The following is a 25,948-nucleotide window of genomic DNA, read 5'->3' as shown; positions in this document are numbered from 1 at the left end:
ACTCAAGTCTAGAAAGGTGATAGGCAGGTACCCCTCCACATGAGAACCACATTAAAATACCAAAAGTTTCCAGCTGTGTATAAATCGGGGGAGAAATCCCACAGTTAACAAAAATCTAAAGCAATCAGAGTAACAAAATATTTTTATGAATGTAGGTATGTATTCATTCATGCAGTTTTAAGTAGAGGATAGATGTCAAATAGAGCCTTAATGAAAGAAATGGGTTAGCTGACCCGGGGTTTCAACAGCAGACTCCTTAAGTACCACATAGAGTTAGGAAATGAGCATGGATGTCCTTAAGTAGAAAAGGCAAAAGGAAAGAAAGCCAAAACATAATGCAGTACAGGGCTGACAGAACAGTAGGGAAGGAAGCAGAATAATGCAGTGACCAGCCAGAACATCAAAGGGCTGGAGAAAACAAGCAGAAGTTGACTGGCCTGAGGGAAGGGCTGGAGTGACAAGAAAAGAACAAAAACCAAGCAAGCAATTGTTAAGATGGAGCCCAAGTAGATCAGTCAATGGTACAAATAAATGAATGTTATTTCAATTTTGGAATATCAAGGAAGTAAACCAGTGAGATCATTAAATACAGAACTATCATAGTACATATTTTAAATTGATAGAGCATTACTATGCTAATAAAAGGGGGTGGTCAAATCTCACCCTCTGGGGCTCCTAATTAAGATCTTGAATTCTATAAAATGGTTTCACCATGAAAATAACCATTAATAAAAATAACAATTTTATACATGAGAGATGATAAAGACTACATTATGAAGAATAGAGCAATACTATCAGAATCATCTATCATAGTAGCTTTTTAGCCACTAACTACAAAAATGCTACTAACCACAAAAACATTTTCAAATACACCCTAAAAAATTACTGTTCCTGCCTTATAATAAAAACGGAAAGCACTCAAAAGACTAATAACTGATAAAAATCAGTTGACACATAGATTACAAAAACTGTTCAATTCTACACTTAAAATCTAAATTACAATTTAATTTGCAAATCTTAAATAGTCCCATCTATGAATGAGTGACTCTTCATAAAAGCTTTGATATTATGAAAGATGCTCTATAAAACGCATTTCGTGCTTTTCTCTATGCTCTTTTCATGGTACAGAATTTAGAAACATTAATCCCCACTACAACATGACAACAGACCCAAAGTAATCAAAGCTGCTACCATTTTTAAACTAAACTGCACATAATCCAATCTTTTGTTCTATCAAAAACAAAACAAGAGCAACTAGTATTATTTATAAAATAGTACTCTCCACTGGTTTGTCTCTTTGAAAATACAAGAAGTGTTTCCTTTGGTTAGTTTTTTAAGTAGCTCATTTTAAAAACTGATTTCACCCAAGCAATAAATAAGCTATAATCACCAGAGAACCTTCCCAAGTTGAGAACAAACTCATGGTTTTTCTAACCTATGTTGCTATTTCTTTGTATGAACTCCACTGTCTAATTCTATTTTAAAATATTCTTTTCAACAGTTACAAAGCAGGGGGTAGGAGGCTCTTTCAATAAAGATTTACTTTCTCAGAAAAGTCTTCCCTGACTCTAACAAGACCGAATTGGGTGAATTCATTCTGTGCTCCCACAGCAGAGAGCATTTCCATCATACCACTGCTCACACTTATTGAAATTACCTATTTAATTATCCATTTAAATTATACCATAATTATCTTTTACAATTGCACAGTATGGTGTAGTGGGTAAATGTGGACTTTTGGAAGCCAGACTGGCAGATATGATTTTCATCTCTGCCACGTACTAGCTGTGTGACCTGAGGCAAAGTAATCTTTCTTGCCTCAGTTTCCTTATCTGTAAAATAGGGATAATAATCGGACTGGCAGAAATGAGACTGTAAAGTATTTCAACATGGAAGAGATTACACAAGAGGAGTCCAATCAAAATGAGCACCTGCCATGGAATCCATCTTTTCCCAGGCCTTTGCCTCTGCCTCACAGTCTCCTTCTCCAATAAAACAGACACATGTGGGGTGAAGCCTAGAGGAGGCTCACAAGCAAACTTTCCTCTCAGGTTGTGCAATGCTTTACATTTGCATAATGCTTTTTACTTTAAAAGAGCCGTAACACACATCATCTCACTTGAGCAAAATGCATTTTTATTCATTGAAATAAACAGATATTTTATTTTAAAAAATAGAGGTAATACTAATACTATCTTCATCTCACAGATTGTTGTAAGGATTAAAAGAGGCAACATATGTAGCAAGTGGAAAAGTACCTGGCACATAGTAGCACACAATAAATGCTAGCCATTATTATTATCATCTCAGTTAGAGATTGTTATGCCTTACTAATTCTGAGAAGGCAGGTACCATATCTGTTTTTTTCACAATTACATCCCCAGAATAATGGCTGGCGCATACATAGCAGGTGCTCAATAAATGACAGAGGCTGGGAGGTTTCAGCTGCCAGATCTTTAAAAATGCTGCAGGGCTTTATTAAAAAGGTTCAATCAGGTTTTCCATAGAACACCCAATAAGTAGCAGAAAGAAGGCTGATAAGGTACTAGTTTATCTAACTGGATTGAACAAGTAAGCAGAGAATTTTGGTATTCAAAGAGCCAAAAGATTTCACATCAAGAATTGCAATCCTATAGCTTCTAAGTGGTCAAAGCCAGTAGAATCAGCAAAAACCCATAAGCCACCAGAAATCTCTGGATGAGACCTGGATATAAATGAGTGGTCACAACTCAAAGAGATGTAAGATGGAAATAAAAGTAACCAGAAATAACAAATGAAGTTTAAAAGAGAAAAAAGTGTCCTTATTATATTTCTTTATTTACTTCTATGATAAATTACCAAAATTAATGTCTAGATAAATACAGCCATACTTTTTAAACAAATCTTCGAATGTGATTGCCTCTTAGTTAAATACACCTATGAAAAAGACAAGTGGGTTGACTTAATACAAGAGTCTGTTACCTGAAAGCAGGAACTGTGCCTGTATCATTTGCTACTCTACCACTAGTGACAAGCACATTAAAGGGCAAACAGTATGTGACTAATAACATTTGTTAGTTTAATGAATGAATGAAAAGTGAACAATGTTTACTGTTAATGAATCAGGTCTACATCTGAGAAAGCTACTTAATATTCAATATGTTAAGGTTCTGTTATCCTTTAACAGGCTAGGTGCTAATGTATAATGAATTTTCTTGACAGAGAAATGGATTTTGTCATCTAGATCCATAAATTCCTAAAGGGTAAAAATGTTTTATTCCTCTTTATGATCCCGAAAGAGACCAGCACAGAACTTTGCATGTAATTAAGAGCTTAAGTTTTTTCTTAAGAGGATGAATAATCTTTCCAGGTAACTTTTTATTTATGAATGCTGAGAAGTAGTTTCATAGAATTACCATAACTGAGACTGAAGAGCAAGTCTTGAATTGTCATGGGTGGGAGCAGAGGGAGAATCGAAATCTTTTCGAAGTCAAAAGGATCCTCAGAAAATATGATGGATACAAGAAACACTGCTTAGCACAATGGCATGAGATACTTTTGGACATGAGATCCCAGAGGATCACCTAAAAAAGTTCACACAGGTTCAGTTCTAAGTTGTGCCACTCACATTCACAAATTTATCCAAGTACTGCTAATGCCATCTGTTAGAAGCAATCAGAGTTGATTTTCTTTTGCTTCAGCCTGTAGCCTTGCTGTGTTTGAAAGTTTACAAGTAGAAAAGTTTCTGTATTTTATAAGTTAAAGTTCATTCTCTACTTAGAGAAATCAAAACATCTCCAGGCTTTACAGGAAAAAGCATACTGAAAAAGGAAAAGCAAAAAATAAATTACTGAATCCAGGTGTTACATAGAGTAAAATTTTAGAGCCCTCAGACACCACATAGCTCGCACTCATTTTACCTACCATACAGATGAAAAGACACTAATTTTCTGAAACTCTATGTCAGTCCCACTGCAAGTAAAGTCTGTGGATGATGCCGGACCAAGGATGGTTTGCTACCAATCAATAACTACAAGGTAAGTATAGAGAAGCAGCTTTCAGAAACAGTTTAAAGTAATTTGGCAGAGAAATTTTGTGTTTGCTACATATAATAAAAAAAACCTGAAGCGTGTATTTTACAAAATTAACTACTTTAAAAAACTGTACTATAAAATACAGGGCAACATATATAAAATTTTTGAGGAAAATTGTTAGTTTAGTTTATTCCTAAACTAACATCCTGACTTTACACCTAAAAAATATTTATTAAAAGACTACAAAATTAACTCAAAATGGATTTGACTTGGACATAAGACCTGAAAAACCATCAAACTCCTAGAAGAAAACATAAAGGGTAAGCTCCTTGACATCAGTCTTGGCAATGATTTTTTGGGTTTGACACCAAAAGCAAAAATACACAAGTGGGACTATATCAAACTAAAAAGCTTCTGTACAGCAAAGGAAACCATCAACAAAATGACAAGGCAATCCATGGAATGGGGGAAAATAATAGCAAATCATATATATCTGATAAGGGGTTAATATCCAAAAAATATAAAACATTCATACAACTCAACAGCAAAAAACAAACCAAAAAACCCCAATCTGATTAAAAATGGGCAGAGGATCTAAATAGACATTTTTCCAAAAAGACACACAGATGGCCAACAGGTACATGAAAAGGTGCTCAACATCACCAACCATCAGGCAAATGCAAATCAAAACCACAATGAGGAATCACCTCACATCTGTTAGAATGGCTTTTATCAAAAAGACTAGAACCAACAAGTGTCGGCAAGGATGTGGAGAAAAGGGAACCTTTGTGTACTGCTGGTGGGATGTAAACTTACGCAGCCACTAAGGAAAACAGTATGGAGGTTCCTCAAAAAATTTAAAATAGAACTAACATATGATCCAGCAACTTCACTTCTGGATATTCATTTGAAGGAAATGAAAACACTAACTTGAAAAGATACATGCACCCTCATGTTCACTATAGGACTATTTACAATAGCAAGACACAGAAGCCACCAATGGATGAAAGGACAACGAAATATCATTCAGTTATGAAAAGGAAGAAAATCTCGTCATTAGTGACAACATGGATGGGCCTTGAGGGCATTATGCTATGTGAAATAATTTAGACAAAGCAGGAAATACCGTTTGATCTCACTGATAAATGGAATCTTAAAAAAAGAAACAAACAAAATGAGCTCATAGATAAAGCGAACAGATTGGTGGTTGCCAAAGGTGGGGGGTGGGCAGAATGGATGAAGGGAGTCAAAAGGTACAATCTTCCAGTTATAAAACAGATAAATGCTGGTGATGTAATGTACAGCATGGTGACTATAGTTAATAATACTTTATTGTATATTTGAAAGTTGCTAAGAGAGTAGATCTTAAAAGTTCTCATCACAAGAATAAAAAATTTGTGACTATGTGTGGTGATGGGTGTTAACTAGACTTACTGTGATAATCATTTTGCAATATATATACATCAAATCGTTTTGTACACTTGAAACTAATAAAATGTTATATGTCATTATATCTCAATTAAAAAAAGGAAAACAGATCACATTAAAGACATAATTTTCCCCACTTTGCTTTCTATAAATTTATTGTTTATTGCATTTTCAAAAAGTATTATTCTATGATATATTAGATGATTTTTTTTAAGGGTAGTTCTTCACACATAGTTTGTGAGGCGTAGTCTATATCCTTAGTACTAAAAGTGTGGTCCTCAGAATAGCAGTATTGGCAAATTCTGGGAGACTGTTGAAATGTAGAACTCTGGGTGCATCCTTGACCTAAAAGAATCAGAATCTGCATTTTCAGAAAATCTTCAGGGGATGAATGTGCAATCTAAAGTTTGAGAAGAACTAATCTATATTTTCTTGTAAGTCATGGGGCCTAGTACATGGTAAAATAACATGAGCCCCTATTATTTCTTCTACTACTACTAGCAACTCATTAAGTCCTAAAGAGCTCACATTTTTAAACCATGATTCCACTATTCCATTCACACACTATATGCAACCAGGGAAAATTAGATAAAAGAATGATAGCATTAAAATAGTACTTTGTTGCAAAAACCCCTCAGATTTAATATATTTTAAAGCTTTATCTTCTACTACTGTATATCAACAGATTGAGCATATAATAACTGCTCAATAAATATTTTAAAATATTTACTGATATCTGTGAAATCAATTCAAATAAATTAAACCTAGGAACAATATAACTTTGTTAAAACTCATGCATTAAGAAGCAATAACTAATTGCAAGAAGACAGCATACCAGACAATGAGCAAAACAATGTTCTTACATTCAGTACAATAACATAATTTATTTTTATTTTCATTTAAAATAATTTTTAAAATACCAGTGTCATATGTTAAATATTTATTTTATAACATTAGGTGGGAAAAATAAGAATAAAAATTAATCAGTATATAGTGTAATATTTAACTTCTATAAAACTTATAGGAAAAATACTAGAAAATTATACTGTTAAGATTTTTTTCATTTTACTTGTCTATATTTTCTAAAATTTATATGAAACTATTTATTGCTTTTCTAAAAAATATATGGTTTCTCAGTTTTTTCCTTTAGCATGATTAAAGTAAAATATTCTCATTGTAGGAAATTGGGAATGCTGGAAATGGTATTTAAAGACTCCCATTTTACCTCAACTGAAATGCAAATATCAACAACATTTTGACACATTTTCTTCCAGTTCTTAAATGTTTCTAAACTAGTTCAGACATACAAAAATGTATGTAATAAATAGCCAAATCTCTACAACTCAACAAATAAAACAGTGCCAATATAGTTTAAAACCCCTATGGAATTCTCTCAAATTCCTCTCAGAAGTAAATGCTATCTTAAATTTGTGTTTGATCATTTTCATGCATTACTTAATATTTATTATTACATATGCATATTCCCTAATTAATATATAACACTATTTTGCATGCTTTAAAATGTTACCTAAATATTATCATCCTATTTCTTTATTCACTTAACATTCAATATGTAAGCTTGATACATGTTGAAAAAGCGTGGCACAGGTATATACATGTCACTACTATATAATATTCTATTTATAAACATATCACAATTTACCTATCCAGTCTCTTCCAATGATATTTAGCTTGCTCCCCATTTTTCTCTATTACAAACAAGGCTGCTATAAACATTATAGTAATATGTCTCCTTGTACACATATGAGAATTTACATGAAATTTTCTCTAGGGGTTAATATGCAGGAGTAGAATTGCTAGGTTATAGAGTATGCACATCTTCAAATTTACTATTTTGCCAAACTGTTCTCTAGAATAGAAATATACTATCATTTAGGAAAAAAGTCTCGTATCTCACACTGAATCAGAAAGTTCTATATAGACAGCCCTGAACTTATGAAAGAAGGCTTCCAAACTCCACTTATAATGTGTACGTAATTTGTGATGCACTTTCCAGACAGTAAAAGGCAAAGCAATCACAATTACATTTCCTTACTAGTTCACTTAACTGTTATGTAGCTATATTCTTATCCGAAACAGTCAGGCATGGGTCCAAAGGCAGTCCTTTGCCATAATAAATGCTCAAGACACATTTGTTGAAATGAGTTAATCTTCATTAGGCTCCTTAGCTCGTCTTAAGGTTCTATAATTAAAACTGCATCCACTATTCCCAGGTGTTGACACAACAAAATTTGACAGAAGTATGATAATAGTTTTAGTTTGTTGCCAGTATGTTGCCTTGATGCCCAGTGTTGCGTAGGCTGTTATAGCCATAGCAACAGCGTTGGTTGATACTATTTTTCAGATGCTGACCCATGGATATAATAGTTCATAGTTTGGGATTAAACAGGACTGCACATCCTGATAGGATCCATAGGACAATGCTTTTGGATTCTGTTGTCAGCCATGGTGATATTGAACATGAGCCATTTAAACTACCTTTTGCTGCCCCTATGACTAAAGCCGCTCATCTTTAAGGGTAAGCCCAAAGTAAAAGTATACTAATGAAACAATGTTCTTTTGATAACCGGCACATATGGGTGCTAAACCCCTGGCCTGAATTTATTTCCTTCAAGGTGAAAGTAAAAAAGCCATAGTTGAAGGATCAGTGTGATTCCTTCCACAAATACACAGCAAGTCTTCATTCAATCTATTTAATTTAAGGATTTCTGTGCTAACATTAACAATAGTATCAGCCTAACATCCAACTTCAACCTGAGGCTCAACCAGAGAAACAGCGTCAGAGGAGGCATCTAGTTTTCCTCAGGGAATTAGTGATTTGTTCTGCAGCACTGAAGTTACCCAGACATAGCAACTGAATGCAAAAGAACTTGTAAGAGATAGAATCATCATTCCCTTCAGTTTCTAGATCTCCAAAATCCATGGTGGTCATCTGGCTAAAGGATCACAGGTGCTACATGGATATTCCAACAAAGCCAGGGCAAAGAAAGAAATCTTCCTATCTACTTAATACCAAAAGAAGTCAGGCCCCTGTTTTCTAAAGACACAACAGTTTAGTTTCTCTTGCAGAGTTCTCAGCAGCTGAAATGTTAGGACTTCTTTGAAAAACAGAAAGGCATCACCATCAGATATGAGAGGTGGGTGTAACTCCTCTGAAAGTATATCTGATATACAAAATCTAACTTTTAGAGACGACTTTTTAATGCTAAATGGGTTTCTGAAACTAAACACAGTCCTCTTAGCAGAGACTTCTATATGATATGAGTAGCTTAGTGAAAGAAATCAAGTTTTCCTTGGATTTTGAACAATTCCTCATTTTTAACTTTTAAATTTTTTAATTTGACAAAGCATTTAAAATATTTTTGAGAAGGCTTCTCTTTTTTTTAGTTTAAGAAAGCATTTTTTAACTGTATTTGTCTGTAAATATTCCAGAACTGCAGCTTTGGAATCACTGTTTTCCATCAATATGTTATATTTCAAAGACACATTTTAAGAAACTTTTCTCTCCTAGATTAGCCTTTATTGCTATTCTGGATCAAAGAAATTAAATTCTAAATACAATATCCTCCCACTTTCATGGCACTTTTCTAAGTAAAGACTCATTCCTCATTTCTGCATGTTTGTCAGCCTCCTTTCTTTTAAGTATCCGTAGGTGAAGCAATCTCCTTCTCTATCAGTTGCCTAACCAGGAAGGACTCTGAGTAACTCCAACTTACTGCTCAGGAGCAACTCTTGGCAGGGAGTACTCATTCACCAGTTTGAGAAATGCATACTAGAATATGGGCAAACTAACTTTTTTAAATCACTAAAAGTATGACTTTTCTGGCTATTCATGTGTCCAGATATCATTCATTCATATCATACATATATTTACCTAACCAAATTATGTGAATCCATAAAAAAGAAAGCAGACAACAAAATTAATGTAAAAATAGTTCCACCCCTACTCTATTCTACTAAAGAAGTATGTGCCCTAGAGTGAACATCAGAAGTGTAGGTGAATCTATTGTTTCCTCAGTTAGTACGGGTTTTGAATGCTTCTCAGTGGAAGAATCTCACTCCATGACCAACCATGATTCTGTTGCATAAAGAGAGTATTCTTCATATAACATGGGATTAAAACACAAACCAGCAACTTCATCAATTCCACAAACAAACAGCCATCTGATCTGTTACTGGAGGACAACTGGGCTCTGAAGTGTGTATGTGTGTTCTACTTATCCAGTTAAATGAAATTGACAGGCAGTTTAAGAGGCATCACTTTATTAGAATACTTCTAGCTATTACACACAATTAAACGTGAAAATAGCGGCCAGCCCCATGGCCTAGTGGTTAAGTTCAGTACACTCTGCTTCGGTGGCCCAGTTTCAGTTCCCAGGCATGGACCTACACCACTCGTCAGCGGCCATGCTGTGGCAGCACCCACGCTGTGGCAGCACCCACATACAAAATAGAGGAAGAGTGGCACAGATGTTAGCTCAGGGCGAATCTCCCTCAGTTAAAAAAAAAAAAAAAAAACTAAACTAAAAATAACAAGATAGTTATTTCCCTAAAAGTAAAATTATATGGTAATTCAAACATTTAGTCCAAATTGATAGTTTTACTATATTTTTACCTAATATAAAAATGTGGAATACAAATTTTTCAGATACTTACAAAAATATAAGACTATTTAACGACATTTGCACATACAAAATTTTCAGATCCTTGAAAAAACAGGAGACCAGCATTCCTTTGATAATCAACAGTAGCTCACAGTATTACTAGTCTTGTCTTTTCTTTTTAATTTTTTTTATTGAGGTAACAGTGGTTTATAACTATATAAATTCCAGGTGTACATCATTATATATTTCGATTTCTGAGTAGATTACACCACGTTCACCACGCGAAGACTAATTACAATCCATCACCACACACATGTGCCTAATCACCCCTTTCACCCTCCTCCCTCCACGTTTCCCCTCTGGTAGCCACCAATGCAATCTGTTTCTAATGTGCTTGTTTGCCATTGTTTTTATCTTCTACTTATGAGGGAGATCATATGGTATTTGATTTTCTCCCTCTGACTTCTTTCACTTAGCTTAATACACTCAAGGGTCCATCCATGTTGTCACAAATGGCTGGATTTCATTGTTTCTTATGGCTGAACAGTATTTCATTGTGTATATATACCACATCTTCTTTATCCATTTGTCCCTTGATGGGGACTTAGGTTGCTTCCAAGTCTTGGCTATTGTGAATAACGCTGTGATGAACATAGGGGTGCATGTATCTTTATGCATTTGTGTTTCCATGTTTTTTGGATAAACACTCAGCAGTAGAATAGCTGGATCATACGGCAGATCTATTCTTAATTTTTTGAGGAGTCTCCATACTGTTTTCCATAGTGACTGCACCAGTTTGTACTCCCACCAGCAGTGTCTGAGGGTTCCCTTCTCTCCACATTCTCTCCAACACTTACTGTTTCCTGCCTTGTTAATTATAGCCATTCTGACGGGAGAGAGGTGCTATGTCACTGCAGTTTTGATTTGCATTTGCCTGAAAGTTAATGATGTTGAACATCTTGTCATGTGCCTGTTGGCCATTTATATAACTCTTTTGGAGAAATCTATGTTTAGATCTTTTACCCACTTTTTAATCGGGTTGTTAGTTTTTTTTGTTGTTGAGATGTATGAGTTCTTTGTATATTTTGGATATTAACCCCTTACCAGGTATATGGTTTGCAAATATCTTCTCCCAATTGTTAGGTTGTCTTTTCATTTTGTTGATGGTTTCCTTTCTGTGCAGAAGCTTTTTAGTTTGATGTAGTCCCATTTGTTTATTTTTTCTATTGTTTCCCTTGCCCAGTCAGATGTGGTACTTGAAAATATGCTGCTAAGACCAGTATCAAAGAGCATACTGCCTATGTTTTCTTCTGGAAGTTTAATGGTTCCAGGTATTACATTCAAGTCTTTAATCCATTTTGAGTTAATTTTTGTGTATGGTGTAAGATAATGGTCTACTTTCATTCTTTTGCATGTGGCTGTCCAGTTTTTACAACACCACATATTGAAGAGATTTTCCTTTCTCCATTGTATGTTCTTGGCTCCCTTGTGGAAAATTAGCTGTCCATAGATGTGTCGGTTTATTTCTGGGCTCTCGATTCTGTTTCATTGATCTGTGTGTCTGTTTTTGTGCCAGTATCATGCTGTTTTGGTTACTAGAGCTTTGTAGTATATTTTGAAATCAGGGAGTGGGATACCTCCAGCTTTGTTCTTTTTTCTCAGGATTCCTTTGGCTGTGCAGGGTCTTTTGTTGTTCCATATAAATTTTAGGATTCTTTGCTCTATTTTTGTGAAAAATCTTGGAATTTTGATAGGGACTGCATTGAATCTATAGATTGCTTTAGGAAGTATAGACATTTTAACTATGTTAATTCTTCCAATCCAAGAGCACAGAATATCTTTCCATTTCTTTGTGACTTCTTCAATTTCTTTCAACAATGTTTTATAGATTTCAGTGTACAGATCTTTCATCTCTTTGGTTAAGTTTATTCCTAGATATTTTATTCTTTTTGTTGCAAGTGTAAATGGGATTGTATTCTTAATTTCTCTTTCTGCTACTTCATTGTTAGTGTATAGAAACACAACTGATTTTTGTATGTTGATTTTGTGTCCTGCAACTTGACCGTATTCATTTATTATTTCTAAAAGTTTTTTAGTGGATTCTTTAGGGTGTTCTACCAGTCTTTTTTCTTTTTTCTTTTTTTTTAATATATACCTCCTATGAGAGATTGGGAGATGTGCCACGTAAATATTAAGGCTAATAGTGGCACAAAATGAATTAACATCTATTCACAGCAATAACTAAAATCCGTTTTCTCTTTTTTCTGCCTGTCTGCTTTGAGTTCTTATGTTTTCAATGTGTACTATCAATCTCTACCCTAGATGCCATCAGGTGGGTTTACTGACACTTCTGTGAGAGGATCTTCTCTTATCTTTTTGCCTCTTGACTTTCTTCTCATTTTCCTCTTCTCTATAACCTATCTCTGTTTTCTTTTACCTGTCATTTTATATCATTTATATCATTTTAATAACTTAGGAAATTAAAGAGAGAGAAATGTGCATATGAAAGTGTGACAATGCATATGTAAACAAAGTATTACGGCCAGTAATGGATTAGGCACTTTGCTAGGTGCTGGGATACGAGGGTGAACAAAGCAGTCTTGCCTTCAAGGAGCTCACAGTTTGGAAGGAAAGACAATATCTGAAAATGTTTTAATAAACTGAGGTCTTTTGCATGAGGTCTGAGCCTGAGGTATGTCACACTACAGTCTCCAAAGTTTTGATTAGTATTATCAGACTCTCTATTAGACTAAGGGGCAAGATGACACGACCAGTGAAGTTTTAAATGAAGTTCAAGCCAGTCTGCCAACTTCCAAGTTAAACTTCCTGGGTTGGGTTTGAATAGTTTAGAAGATGGTAATACCAGCACAGCTTCAAATAAGAACATCAAGGCAGAACAAGCACTGCCAAGCAGGCAGAAAAAATAACATTAAGACTTGCTAAGAATGCCCTAAAGCAAATAAAACATTTTGATAACTAGAAAACAAAAATGTAAATAAGCACACCTCTGGTGGCATCATAATCATTACAGCTAACTTCTACTGAGTGCCTACTACGTGCCAGCACTATGTTAAGAAGGGCTTTGATGTATTACATCAGTTGACTTAAACTATATATAGATACATATTTCCCTCCACTCAGATAAGGAAATTTTGTCTTAAAGAATTGAAATAACTTTCTCCAAGCCAGGGAGTGGCAGAGAACTGATTTAAACTTGGAACTATGACAGCAGATGACTTAATGTTATCCACTAAGTTTTTGATCTCCAGTACCAAGAAATTTGGCAATAGTGTACACACTTAGAGAATAATTTCCATTAGGCCAGTCATTTTCAAGGTCTCCTCTTTAGTCTCAGGAGCTCTTACATAAAAAATATTTTGTCTTAAAAAATATTGAGAACTCCAAAGAACTTTGGTTTATGCGAGACATATCCATGATATTTACCATATTAGAAATTAAATCTGAGAAGTTTTAAAAATACGAGAACTGTCAGACATCACCATATATCATACAGCATTTGGAAACTCTACAATACACTCAGGAAAGAATAAGACTGAAATGGCAAATAATGTTTTAGTAGTATCATGAAAATAGTTTTAACCTTGAAAAACTCTAAAAGGACCTCAGGGACACTGAGAGGTTCCTGGAATGTACTAGGTAAGCTGTTGGATTAGAATATTTACTATTTTTTAAAATATATCATGAATCCTCATTACCACCAACTTGCCAGAATCTGGAAACCAGATTCAACCAGAACCTGGCTGAAAACTATTTATTTAAGATAGAGGTCTCATTTCAGAGATGAGGAAAAAAGATTCAGGGAAGTCAATAGCACATGTCTAAGATCACAGAGCTAGTCAGTGGCAGATATCTAAGCTTACTATATTAAAGAACAAAATATCAGTAGACAAATATTTGGGGATAGCTGGTAGTAAGGAAAGCAACTACATAATAGCTAACAACATATCAAAATTCCAAGGATCTCTTGAATGAGCCAGTATTTCCAGTGTTGTGCAGGAAAAATTAGTAGTGCATGCTTCATTTCTCCATTTACTCGTAACGTGCTGCTCCTAGGGCTTCCACTGATGAAGCAAGTCCATGGTCCCTATTAGATCAGCTTAGGGACCTACATTTCCACTTCCACACAGAATGGAGTAACAGAAATCAGATTAACTTTCACACTTGAAACAACCAAAAAACTAAACAAAATACATTAAACAACAGTTTTGAGACATTGGACATGGGCAGTGCAGGACAGTGATCCCTGAGAGAGGGGAAATAAATAAATCTTATGATTGCTGAGAGAATGGCAGAGGTGGGGGCAGGTGAGGGGGGAGGAGATATCTCAACCTAGAACTCTACATCTAGTTAAAAAAAAAAAAAGAATATTTCAGACACATGGAAGATGAAAGACTTCATCAGCCCCTGACCGCCACAATGAAGAATGTTAAAGACCGTCCTTCAGTTAAAAGGAAAATAGTACCAGATAGAAATACGGATCTATACAAAAATTAAATGTTCTCTGATTACAATGGAATTAAAGCAAATATCAATAATAAAAATATTTCTAGAGAATCCCCAAGTATTTCAAAATTAAACAGTATACTTCTAAATAATCCATGGATCAAGGAAGAAATCAACAGAAAAATTATAGAGTATTTTAAACTGAATGAAATGAAAACACAACACAGCAAAAATTGTGGGATGCAGGTAACACTACGGTCAGAGGAAAATTTATAGTACTAAAATGCCTGTTAAAAAAGATGAAAGGTCTCAAATCTATGACCTCAACTTCCTTAAAAAACTAGAAAACAAAGAGCAAATTAAACTCAAAGTAAAGGTAGGAGTAGAAGTCAAACATACTGAAAATAGAAAAACAATGGAGAAAACAAATGAAACCAAAAACCAGATCTTTAAGAATGTAAAATAGATAAGCCTCTAGCCATACTGATCAGAAAGAAGAGGAAATAATTCACCAGTATCGGAAATGAGGTAGGAATTGTAACCACAGATCCTACAAACATTGTGTCAGGTAGACTCTAAGATGGCCCTCAACAATTTGTCTTCTGATATTCACACCCCTAGATAAACCATTCCTCTCAAGTGTGAGCTGGCCAGGTGAGTTGCTTCTAACCAACAGAATACGACAAAAGGAATGGAATGTCATTTCTAAGATTAGGCTCCACAATATTGTCTCTTCTACCTTGCTAGCACATGCCCTCCCTTGCTGGTTTTAATGAAGTAAGCTGCCATGATGGAAAGGCCCAACTGGCAAGATACTGAGGGCAGATTCTAGCCAACAGCCAATAGGGAACTGTGGTCCTCAGTTCAACAAATCAAAAGGAACTGAATCCTGCCAAAAACACATGACGTTGGAGGCAGATCCTTCCCCAGTCAGTCTTTCAGATGGGACTCCAGTTCTGCAATACCTTGCTTACAGCCTTGTAAGAGACCCTGAAGCAGACTAATGCCAAATTCCTCACCCACAGAAACTATGAGACAATAAATGTGTGTTATTTTAAGCCACTAAGTTTGTGGTAATTTGTTAATGTAGCAAGAGATAACTAATATAAATATTTAAAAGATAACAAAGAGATATTATGAACAACTTTATGTCAATAAATTCAACTTAGATGAAATGAACAAATAGATATTTCTTAAAATACACAAACTAAACACAGCTCATTCAAGAAAAACATAAATAACTTGAATAGTCCTTTATCTATTAATAAAACTGAAATTGTAACTGAAAATCATACCCAAATGAAAATTCTAGGCTCACGTATCTTCACTGGTAAATTCTACCAAACATTCAAGGAGGAAATAATACCAATTCTACACAAATTCCTCCAAAAAATTACAAAGGAAGTAATACTTCTCAACTCACTCTTTGAAGCCAGTATTACTGTGATATCAAATTCTGACAAAGATGGTACGAGAAAAAACAAAATCCTACAGATCGGAATTACCCAAACATAAAAATTTTTAACAATATTTTAGCAAATCTAATTCAACAACATATAAAAAGGATAATGCATAATAATCCAGTGCTATTTATCTCAAGAATGTGAGGTACGTCTAAAATTTAAAACGGCAATCAATACAATTCCCACAGTAACACACTAAAAAGAAAAACTGTATGACTATCAATAGATGCAGAAAAAACATTTTATAAAACCCAACATTCATTTTTTTTTAAAGATTGGCACCTAAGCTAACAACTGTTGCCAGTCTTTTTTTTTCTTCTTCTCCCCAAAGCACCCGCAGTACATAGTTGTATATTCTAGTTGTGAGTGCCTCTGGTTGTGCTATATGGGACACGGCCTCAGCATGGCCTGATGAGTGGTGCCACATCCGCACCCAGGATCTGAACTGGCGAAACCCTGGGCCACCAAAACGAAGCGCTTGAACTTCACCACTTGACCACGTGGCCCACCCCCCCAAATTCATTTTTGATAAGTACTCTCAACAAATTAGAAATAAAAGGGAACTTCCTCAATCTAATAAATCACAACAATGAAACATATATGTAACACCATGCCTAATGGTGAAAAACTGATTGTCTGCCCAACATAAAGTACAACGCAAAACTATCCACTCTACCACTCCTATTCAACACTGTACAAGAAATCACAACCAATTCAGTAAGGGAGAAAATATCCAGATTGGAAAGGAAAAAGTTAAACTCTCATTATTCATGGATGATACACTATCCAAATAGAAAATCCTCCAGCATGTACAAAAAAGCTACTACAGCTAGCGAGTTTAGCAAGGTGCAGGATACAAGGTCAATATGCAAAAACTTAACTGTAGCTTTATGTAAGACATAACCAGAAACTGAAATTTAAAAGACATTTATTACAGCATCAAAAACTACTTAGTGATAAATTGAAAGAAAGACGCGCAGGATGTGTTCACTAAAAACTATAAAACATTACTAAGAAAAATTAAAGAAGACTTAGAGAGATATACCATATTCATGGGTCAGAAGATTCCACATTGTTAAGATATTGTCTCCCCTTAAACTGATCTGTAGATTCAACGCAATCCCAACCAAACTCCCAGAAGACTTTGCAGAAACTGATACGCTGGTTTCAAAATTTTCAATTTATATGCAAAGCACCTAGAATAGGCAAAACAATTTTGAAACAGAAAAACAAGGTTGGAAGACTTACACTACACTATCAAGATTTATTTTAAAGGTACAATAATCAAGACAGTATGGTATTGGTGTAAAGATAAAAAAATCAATGGGATAGAATAGAGAGTTCAGAAACTGACCCTCACATCTATGGTCAATTGATTTTCAACAGAGATAACAAGGGAATTCAACGGGAAAAACGATAATCTTTTACACAAATGGTGCCAACAAAATTAGACATCCTTATGCAAAAAAAAAAAAAATCAAGTTCAACCCTTATTTCACATCTTATCCAAAAAATGAATTCACAATGGATCACAGATCTAAATTAATAGTTAAATGTATAAGTTGTCTAATTTACTATTTCTTGAGACTGTTACTAGCAGTCAAACTCAATCCATAAGAAGAAATCCACATGAGAAAAGTACCTGAGAGGTGTATTCTATTCCTTTTTTAAAGATTTATAATTTACAATAACATTAAAATCTGAGAAATCTAACACCAACAAAGAAATCTGTTCAGTTTTAACTCAATAATACATAAATATATTGGACCTTGGAGCTTGGTATTTACACACTGTGTATTAACATCCTATTAAGCACAGTTTGAGAAACTATGATCTTGTTCAAAATTTTTGCTTTACATGTTAGGAACTAATGTCCAGAATAAGTAACTCATTTGACAAAGTACACTTGTCTAATGGGAAAAGTCCCCAGGTTTAAGTCTTCTGTTCTTTGTATTACCAAACAGATTATCATTTTCACTCAGTGTGCCCTGGATGTTTTATAATCAGGTATTCCTTTTATTTCTGTGCTTCTACTCTCCCTGGGCCATCATTATTGTAACTTTTATCACGCTATAGTATGATAATCTGTTTTTCCCATGAGAAGAACCAGCATTCCTTTTGCCCAGGGAATATACACTGATCATTTCTGTTTTGTCCAACTAATTCCAGTGACTAGAAAACAGTGAAATCTCACTAAGTGCTTCATGAATGAAAGAAATGGGAGAAAAAAGGATTTCCATGTGAATGGTCCACAAACAAGTGTACTGGTAAAATTCCTAACACAGTTTTATATCAGAACAGATCTGTAGCTTTTCATGAGACTAGATGTGAAAAGAGGAACACAAAGACTACTTAATAAATTCTAGATATTGTGCTAAATACTTTATAAAACTTCCTCTAATTCTCACACCCTTCTTATGAGATAAATCTCTTTGTAGATGAGAAATCTGAGGCTCAGAAATTAAGTATCTTATCTTTTCTCAGATCAAATATAGTGGTGAAACCAGGAAGCAAACTTATCTGAATTCATTCAATGGCTTATATTTTTCTACATATAAAATGTGAATAATACTTTTTTCTTTCTTTTTTTGGGTGAGGAAGATTGGCCCTAAGCTAACATCTACTGCCAATCCACCTCTTTTTACTTGAGGAAGACTGTCCCTGAGCCTACATCTGGGCCAACCCTCCTCTATTTTTCGTATGTGGGATGCCACCACAGCATGGCTTCACAAGCAGTATGTAGGTCTGCGCCCAGGATCCAAACCCAAGAACCCCGGGCCACTGAAGTGGAGCACGTGAACTTAACCACTACACCACTGGGCCAGCCTCGTGAATAATAATTTTATAAGAAATAATGATAGTACTATCATCTTACAACTTCTAGGGTATCTGTCTTTAAAGTCCTGGACAAGTAGGAATAACAACTGTTTTGGGGTCTCTTTTAATTTTGACAAGTGTGATATGGTAGAAAGGGACAGTAATTTAGAGTTATACAGCGTGGTTACTAGTCTTGGATGTTTAATACCTGGTAAGTTATCTACCCTTTCTGAGCCTCAATTTCCTCACTCCTAAAATGGGCAGGATTTTAAAAACAGCTTCTTGGTAAGCTGGTGTGAAGCTTAAAACAGGCAACATGACAGATTTTAAACTATATTGTGACAAATGTTAGTTATGATTATTGCTATTAATAAAAATAGGTTAAGTGGACCCAAAAATGTATTCAGCCAGAATCTACCCTCCATAATGAATATATGCCATTATATTCTCATGAATAAGAAATATCCAAATTTACAGAAAATAAAAAAGCTGCCAGAAAGTAAGACCTCAACAATTACAAAAAAGGACATAAGAGATTCAAAGATTAATATATTTTGACTTCCACTTGTTATCTTTAAAGACTGAGCAATGAGAAGATTAAAAAAAGAACTGTAAAGATCAATCCCGATAAAGATGCTATTTCATAGGCATACAAAGTTAAGCGAAACTCACAATGAAGTGAGAAACTGACATAAAGGCTCTTTCTGAAAGACCAATGTTAGAGCATCTCAATAGGCTCTGTCCCTGAAAGACTGGCTAGACTGAAAAAACAGAAGGTTTTACTGGCTTAAAAGGGAAGAGCGGACAATCTGATAGCTATGTGGTTTCTTTCACTTTAAATATCTCCTGGCAAGAGATTTAAAGGAGCTTACATCATCCTAACCCAATTTTTTTCTTATCCAAGAACATTAAGATTATAATTTATAGGAAGGTACTATTTTGAAGGCAACCAAGAGTGACAACAACACTTTCTCTCATGGGTTTATTTAAACCTAACTTTACAATACACTCTTTTCTTACCCACAATTTTCTTCACATTCGGAACATTCAGAAGGAGCAGTTACATAACAAAACAGAGATTAATGGGAACATAGATGCAATATATAGAAAACACTTACTTTAATTCTCTGTCCCTCCTGTCTTGCTTTGCTATTTAACTGCTTCATCTCGTGTTTTGTACCTGAGATCAAGAGGCATAAAATACTATTTCAAAATTTGTGTGTCCTTTCTATTTACTGCATTTGAACTCCTAGTAGCTATAAAACCTACATCATTTTCCCTTCAAAAATAAAAACAATAGCAAACAATACACAATCTAGACAAAATATCTAAAGGAGAGAAAGTAACACTAAACTTTATTACCCATCAATGCTGACAAATGAGGGACAAGAAGTAAAGACTATTTTATTTATTTTTTATTCACACAACTAGATTTTCCCATTTATAAGGGAAATTATTTATCAAAATCAAACAATCTGGTAGCTGTATAACACAACTACAATTAACCTGTCAAAGCCTAAATAAAACACATGGATTTTAATTCAAGACTCATCATTCTGTGGGGGGAGTGAGTCTATATGATTTTTTATCTTCCTCAGTCACCAAGTGTGCTAATTTTTTTTTCCCTTTGCAACATCTCTCCTCTTTCCATTATTTTGTGATCTTGATTGCTCCTATCATCCTAATCTAAGTCTTATTTCATCACAAGTGGGCCTGTGTAGTAACACCTTACCAGATCATCCTACTTCTTGCCACTCTTTCCCTTGGGTCCATCCTTCATACCACAATGTATCTTTATAAAACCTTTTGTGTCATTCTCTATGTAAAAGTCTATTTTTAATTGGCTCTCTACTCTCCAAAAGGATAGACTATATTTCTTCTACAGAAAGGTTATCTGCCTTATCATAGTATATACCTACAAAGCAAGCTGTTTACTATTTACTGATGTTTCGTGATGCTGGGGCCTCTATACTTGTCGTCCTATCATCCCACATTTCCAGAAAGTTATCCTCTTTTCAACCTGATTCATACAAATACTGGGTGTCCTACAATATTCTACTCAAACACTTCCTCTTCTAGTAAGTCTGTCCTGACCATCCAAAGTAATCTCTCCCTCTCCTGTAATCCCATGGTAATGAATGAAATTAATTTGGTAATTAATTATTTGCTAGCTAATTATAGCTTCTCCGTTGCTGCCTCAAAAAGAGTTCAAGTTCTATAATGTGTTTAACTCTTAAGGTAAATATGATTTGTATTTCTAACCAAATTCCCCAAACTCTAAGATATAGATTTATTCACTTCTGACATTTCATAAACTGAGTGCATTCAGAAATCTCAGCATCTTAAACTGGGGGACCACAGTAAGCACAAGTTCCTTAAAAGCAGGCAGACAACATTATCATCCTTATTTACCAGGGTGGTTCTCATGCCACTGTGCTCTGCTGGGAGACAAAAACAACAGGTTGTCTCTATCTAGATATTCCCAAGGCCCTTACTGTCAAATGTAAATGAACTACACACCAGGTTTTCCCAAAACTATGCCAGTATAACCCTTCCTGGGGTCAGGAAGACCTCCGTGTAGTTTTACAGATAGCACATGAAGGGAATCAAGGCTTTATTATACCATGTCCAACTTGCTAACCACCAAATTACAGAGTGGCTCTTAGCCAAGCTCTTCCACATGAATGAAGAGACATTGAATACCTGCTAACAATGGAGAGATCACTAAGCAAAATTAAAGATCCCTTTAGCCATATCTGGCAGAAATGGTCCAGGAGTTGCTACAGAAGTAACATTAAACTCATCCAGATAAGCTTATGGACTCCTTTCAGTTTCTGTAGAATCTGAAAGCTATTTGTTTACTCTAGTTGAATTTTTACTTATTTTTGTTTCCCTTATCCCAAGTACCTACCTGATCTATGGCTTGGGGTAAGACTCTTAGAAGGCTAGAGTAATTCCTGAATCCTTGTACCTTCATATTTTCATTTTCATTTTCTTTTCTACCTGACCTGGTCTATCAGGCTGCCAGTCCATGTGTACTCCTAACAACTAGTCTGAGAAATGACCACTGCTAGGGCTTTTTAAATAAACTTAAGTCTCATATCCTTTCATTGGGACAGGTAGCAAAAGTCATAGTATGCATTAAACAGAAAGACCTCAAAACATACCTACTATATATATCCCGTAATAAAAAAGTCCCTGAAATTATTTTGCGCTGTCACATATAGCAGCTAATCCAAGTATTTTAAAGCCAATTCATCACCACATAACTGGTTTTCCCCTTCTCCACTAATATGCCTAAGACCAGAACTTTAGTAGGGTAGTTATTAGTACCCACCCCTCTTCTGTCAATGAAAAAAGGAAAAACAAAAAAAACTGAGGCAAAGAGAAGTAATGTTCCCAGAGTCATACAGGGTAAGAAGCAGGAGTGCCAGAAATAGAACCCATACAATGATGCTATTCTGCCTCACAGTACGGTATATTTGCTAGGCAAATTTTTTTTACCATATCATGCCCCATGTCCTTTTTTGAGATATCAATTACAGATTCTCTTTTCCCCTTTCTCTTCTCTCTTGTTCCATTCCTTCAGTATATGGTAGAGAATTTAAGACAGTTCTTAAGTTGGGAAATACTAAGGGGTAAGGGGTTAAAAAGTACTAGCATAGAATTCAGAATATCTTAGTTCTAGGCCAGAGGCTGCCATTAACTAGGCAAACCGTCTATCCAAATCTCATGTGTATTTTGTATCAATAGCACACATCTCAACCTAGCCAAATCCCAAACGCTCTTAGTTTCTTCATCTATGAAATAAACGGACTGTACATAACTAACATATATCCTAGTTTTGAAAATTCTATAACACTGTAAAATGGGGAGGGAAGAAGAGCAACATGGACACGATTGTTTCATTCTGAAAACCATATTATAAAGAGAAGGGAAAACTATGGTGGAAATTTAGCAATTAGAAAAAAATAAGCACTCAAACGCTATTCAATTGAATATTGCTTCTTTTCCAAAAACAACTACCCTAACAGATCATATATAACCTGAAAAATGTTCAAGATTAAAATGCCAACTCCTGGTCACTGACGGTGCCTATAAATATAATTTCTATTAGTGGTTACCTGCCAGTGAACACATTTAACTTTTAAATTAAGGAATGAAAAACTCTGTATCTTAGGAAAGAGTGTCAGCAAGAAGACTTCTCTCTCCTGTGAGCCCTGTCATAACCCCTAGCCCAGGGTGCAAACCCCAACGGTACTTCAGCACTTTGAGCTTGGCCTATGTTGGGTAGCAGAGCTAAGAGGGCAGGAAAACCAAGATGGCATGGCCCCTTGGAGTTTCCATGAACTAATATGATCAAACAACATTTCGGAAACAGAATTTGTACATTACGAAATATAGCCATGAAATGCACAATCAAATATTAGATATTTGGAGATAATAATAATAATGGTGGTAATAGTAATAGCCGTTTTCATTCTATCAATAAATGAACTACTTCATAGCTATTATTACATTTCATCTTTACCAAAACCCTACAAGATACTGTGTAAAATTATCATAATTTTAGAGATGAGAAATCTGAGGTACAAAGAGGTTAAGTGACTTGTCCAAGATCATCGAGTATAACTCTCCAAAGGCTGTGATCTTAAATAAAATGTTTCACTAAGTAATGTTATCACTTAGGACAATAATTTTTAAGCATAAGAAAGGCCTATTACCATTAATACCACCACTATCTACTTTGAGCTTCGCCATCTTAAATCAACTTTTTTTCTCCCTCGATCTCCAAACACAATTAATTCAATAAATTAACGATTCTTCCCCAATTTGATTATATCCAGCAAACACATACAGAGCATCCCTTATGTATAATACAAAGCATTGTACTAGACAGACTAAAAGTTTTATATCAAAGTTTGTCACAAGACTTCTGCTTTTCCAAGAAAGAAATAGACAATTGAAGGGAAAATGAAATAGATTTTATTAGTGTCCTTTACAAATCTAAAAGAAGTAAAAGTATATTAAGCACGACTGAACCAGCAAATAATTCTTATTCACTACACTTAGAATGCAGCACATTTGCAAATGTACTCATTCATTTCAATTTGTTTAACTGTTACATATAGCTCTAGATGATGAATTTCGATATACATAGGATAAAAGCCAAGACTTACACAGCACTATGTTCCAGACACTGATCTAAGCGCTTTACACATATTATCTCATTTAATCCTCACAACAACCTTATAAAGTAGTTATTATTATCCCCATTTCACAGATGAATAAACTGAGGTACGTGGATTTGAGTAACTTGTCCAGAATCACACAGGTAGTAAGTGGCAGAGCTGGGATTCCTACTCAGGCAGTCTGGCTCCAGAGTCTGCGCTCTTAACCACTGCCTTCTAAAGAGGAAAAAGAGAAATCTGAAACTAGAATAAATCATTTGTAACACCATAGTAAATAAGAAAGATCATAATATTCTCCAGCCTTTATGATTGGTACAATGTGAAATACAGAAAACTGTTTGCTGAAAAGAATAAAAAATAAAGGAGGGTGGAGACAAACTCATTAACTATACCTCTTGCTCATGTCTAAACTATCTGAGATTTTAATTGTTCCTTTCAGTCTCTGAAAAGGTGCCTTAACCTCAATCATCACTTTCACAATTTTTGAAAACAGTACACACAGCACGATAATGCTCGTCTGTTCATGTGTGTGTTTTTGTTCTGCACAGGACTCAAACAAAGGAGAGAGGTCTGAGGTACATGTCGTGAAACTGTGTTACTTCGCCCCAACTGTCTCGAACATGTTCTATCTCAGCTCCACATTTCCTAAGAAGGCTGACTACGTCTACTATTTCTTCTATAACCATTATTAGGTACAGCATTTATTTCCGTGTCTGCCTAACAAAAACTCTGTACTGAACGACGCACTGTAGGTAGTTCTGATACCCAGAAACTCAATCAACCACCTGTGTACCGTGCAGCTACTTTTCTGGTGGATTTTGGAAAAACACGGCAGACATAACAGATGGGAGCCCTGCTGGAATGACTTTTCCCACTTTTGAGAGAACAGGTATAAGGCTAACACAATGATGAGAAGTTTGTGGCCTCTTAACCACCCAACTCTGGTGGAGCTCACTTATGCATCAAGGTTACTAGAGCAGAATGGCATCTTCATTAGAATTACATTTGAAGTCAGGACTTAGGCAAAAAAGTGTACAAAGCAAAAAATCCAAAAAGCTGTTAAATAAATGTTAAGTTCAAACTACATGATTTTTGTATAGCCAATCTTGTACAGTAAAATGTATAGTAATATACAGTATTAATAGAGTCCAAGTGCCAAACGTGGTTTTACAGTATTGCAAAAAATTATTCTTTCCCCCTTACAGTTTTGAGTGGGGGCAGGGAGTGAAGAGAAGAGCAACTCAGATAGTTGAATCTATCTAAATTAAAAGCATATGTTTTATGACTTCACCAAACCACTCATTTTGCAGTTCTTAAATACCTTTTATTGTGGTCTAGAGTGTTTTCAAACTTTAAACAAAAGTAAAATAAAAAATCTTTCTATCAGTAATATAAAATCAAATTATTTTTTAAATAACGCAATTTGCTATGATGAAAATGTATTATTTAAACAACATGGTAAAGTCTAAAAATAACTTTCATTCACATAATTACTACAAATGTACCTGCAATTTCATTAAAGTTTAAATTGACTTGTTAATAATTTTACTAACAATGTGTCAAAATTGGTTTTTAGCCAATATCAATATTTATTTCTGAATTTAAAAAACTCAACATACTAAAATACTCAGAATGAAATACTTTGGTCAACTAACATTCTTATTAACAATTATAACCAACTATACTTATGATTATGAAAAAAATGGTCAAGATAGTGATGGTGGTTAATGATAACACCCAAAAAGCTGATAATCCTCCTTCAAAGGAACACTGAGAGCAGCTGCAAAGGTAACCATAAATGTCTTTCCTTGGTGAGAAGAGTTCAGTGGAGAAATAAATGGTTTGAAATTGTAAATAAAACATAACTTCTTAACTAGCTCACTAAACTATTTTAGGTTCAAAATCATGACTATGAAAGAAGCAGGAAAGTTAATGAAAGAGAAGAT

General features: G+C 34.8%; 1 protein-coding gene across 7 annotated transcripts in view; it reads right to left on the bottom strand.

Moving 5' to 3' along the window:
- Positions 1–25,948, bottom strand: part of TCF12 (transcription factor 12) — a 346,407-nt gene that overhangs the window by 175,167 nt on the left and 145,292 nt on the right. The window contains exon 2 of one of the 7 annotated variants that reach the window (XM_046652344.1): positions 19,929–19,990. The exons of the other annotated variants lie outside the window; for them this stretch is intronic. Coding sequence (XP_046508300.1) covers positions 19,929–19,976 — 48 coding nt within the window. The 5' untranslated portion in view covers positions 19,977–19,990. The remainder of the gene's footprint in view (positions 1–19,928; positions 19,991–25,948) is intronic. 7 annotated transcript variants of the gene reach the window in all.

Source organism: Equus quagga, chromosome 2 (genome assembly GCF_021613505.1).
Source record: "Equus quagga isolate Etosha38 chromosome 2, UCLA_HA_Equagga_1.0, whole genome shotgun sequence".
NCBI lineage: Eukaryota > Metazoa > Chordata > Mammalia > Perissodactyla > Equidae > Equus > Equus quagga.
Note: the sequence above shows the minus strand (reverse complement) of the source record. Positions and strands in the feature narration are given on the sequence as shown.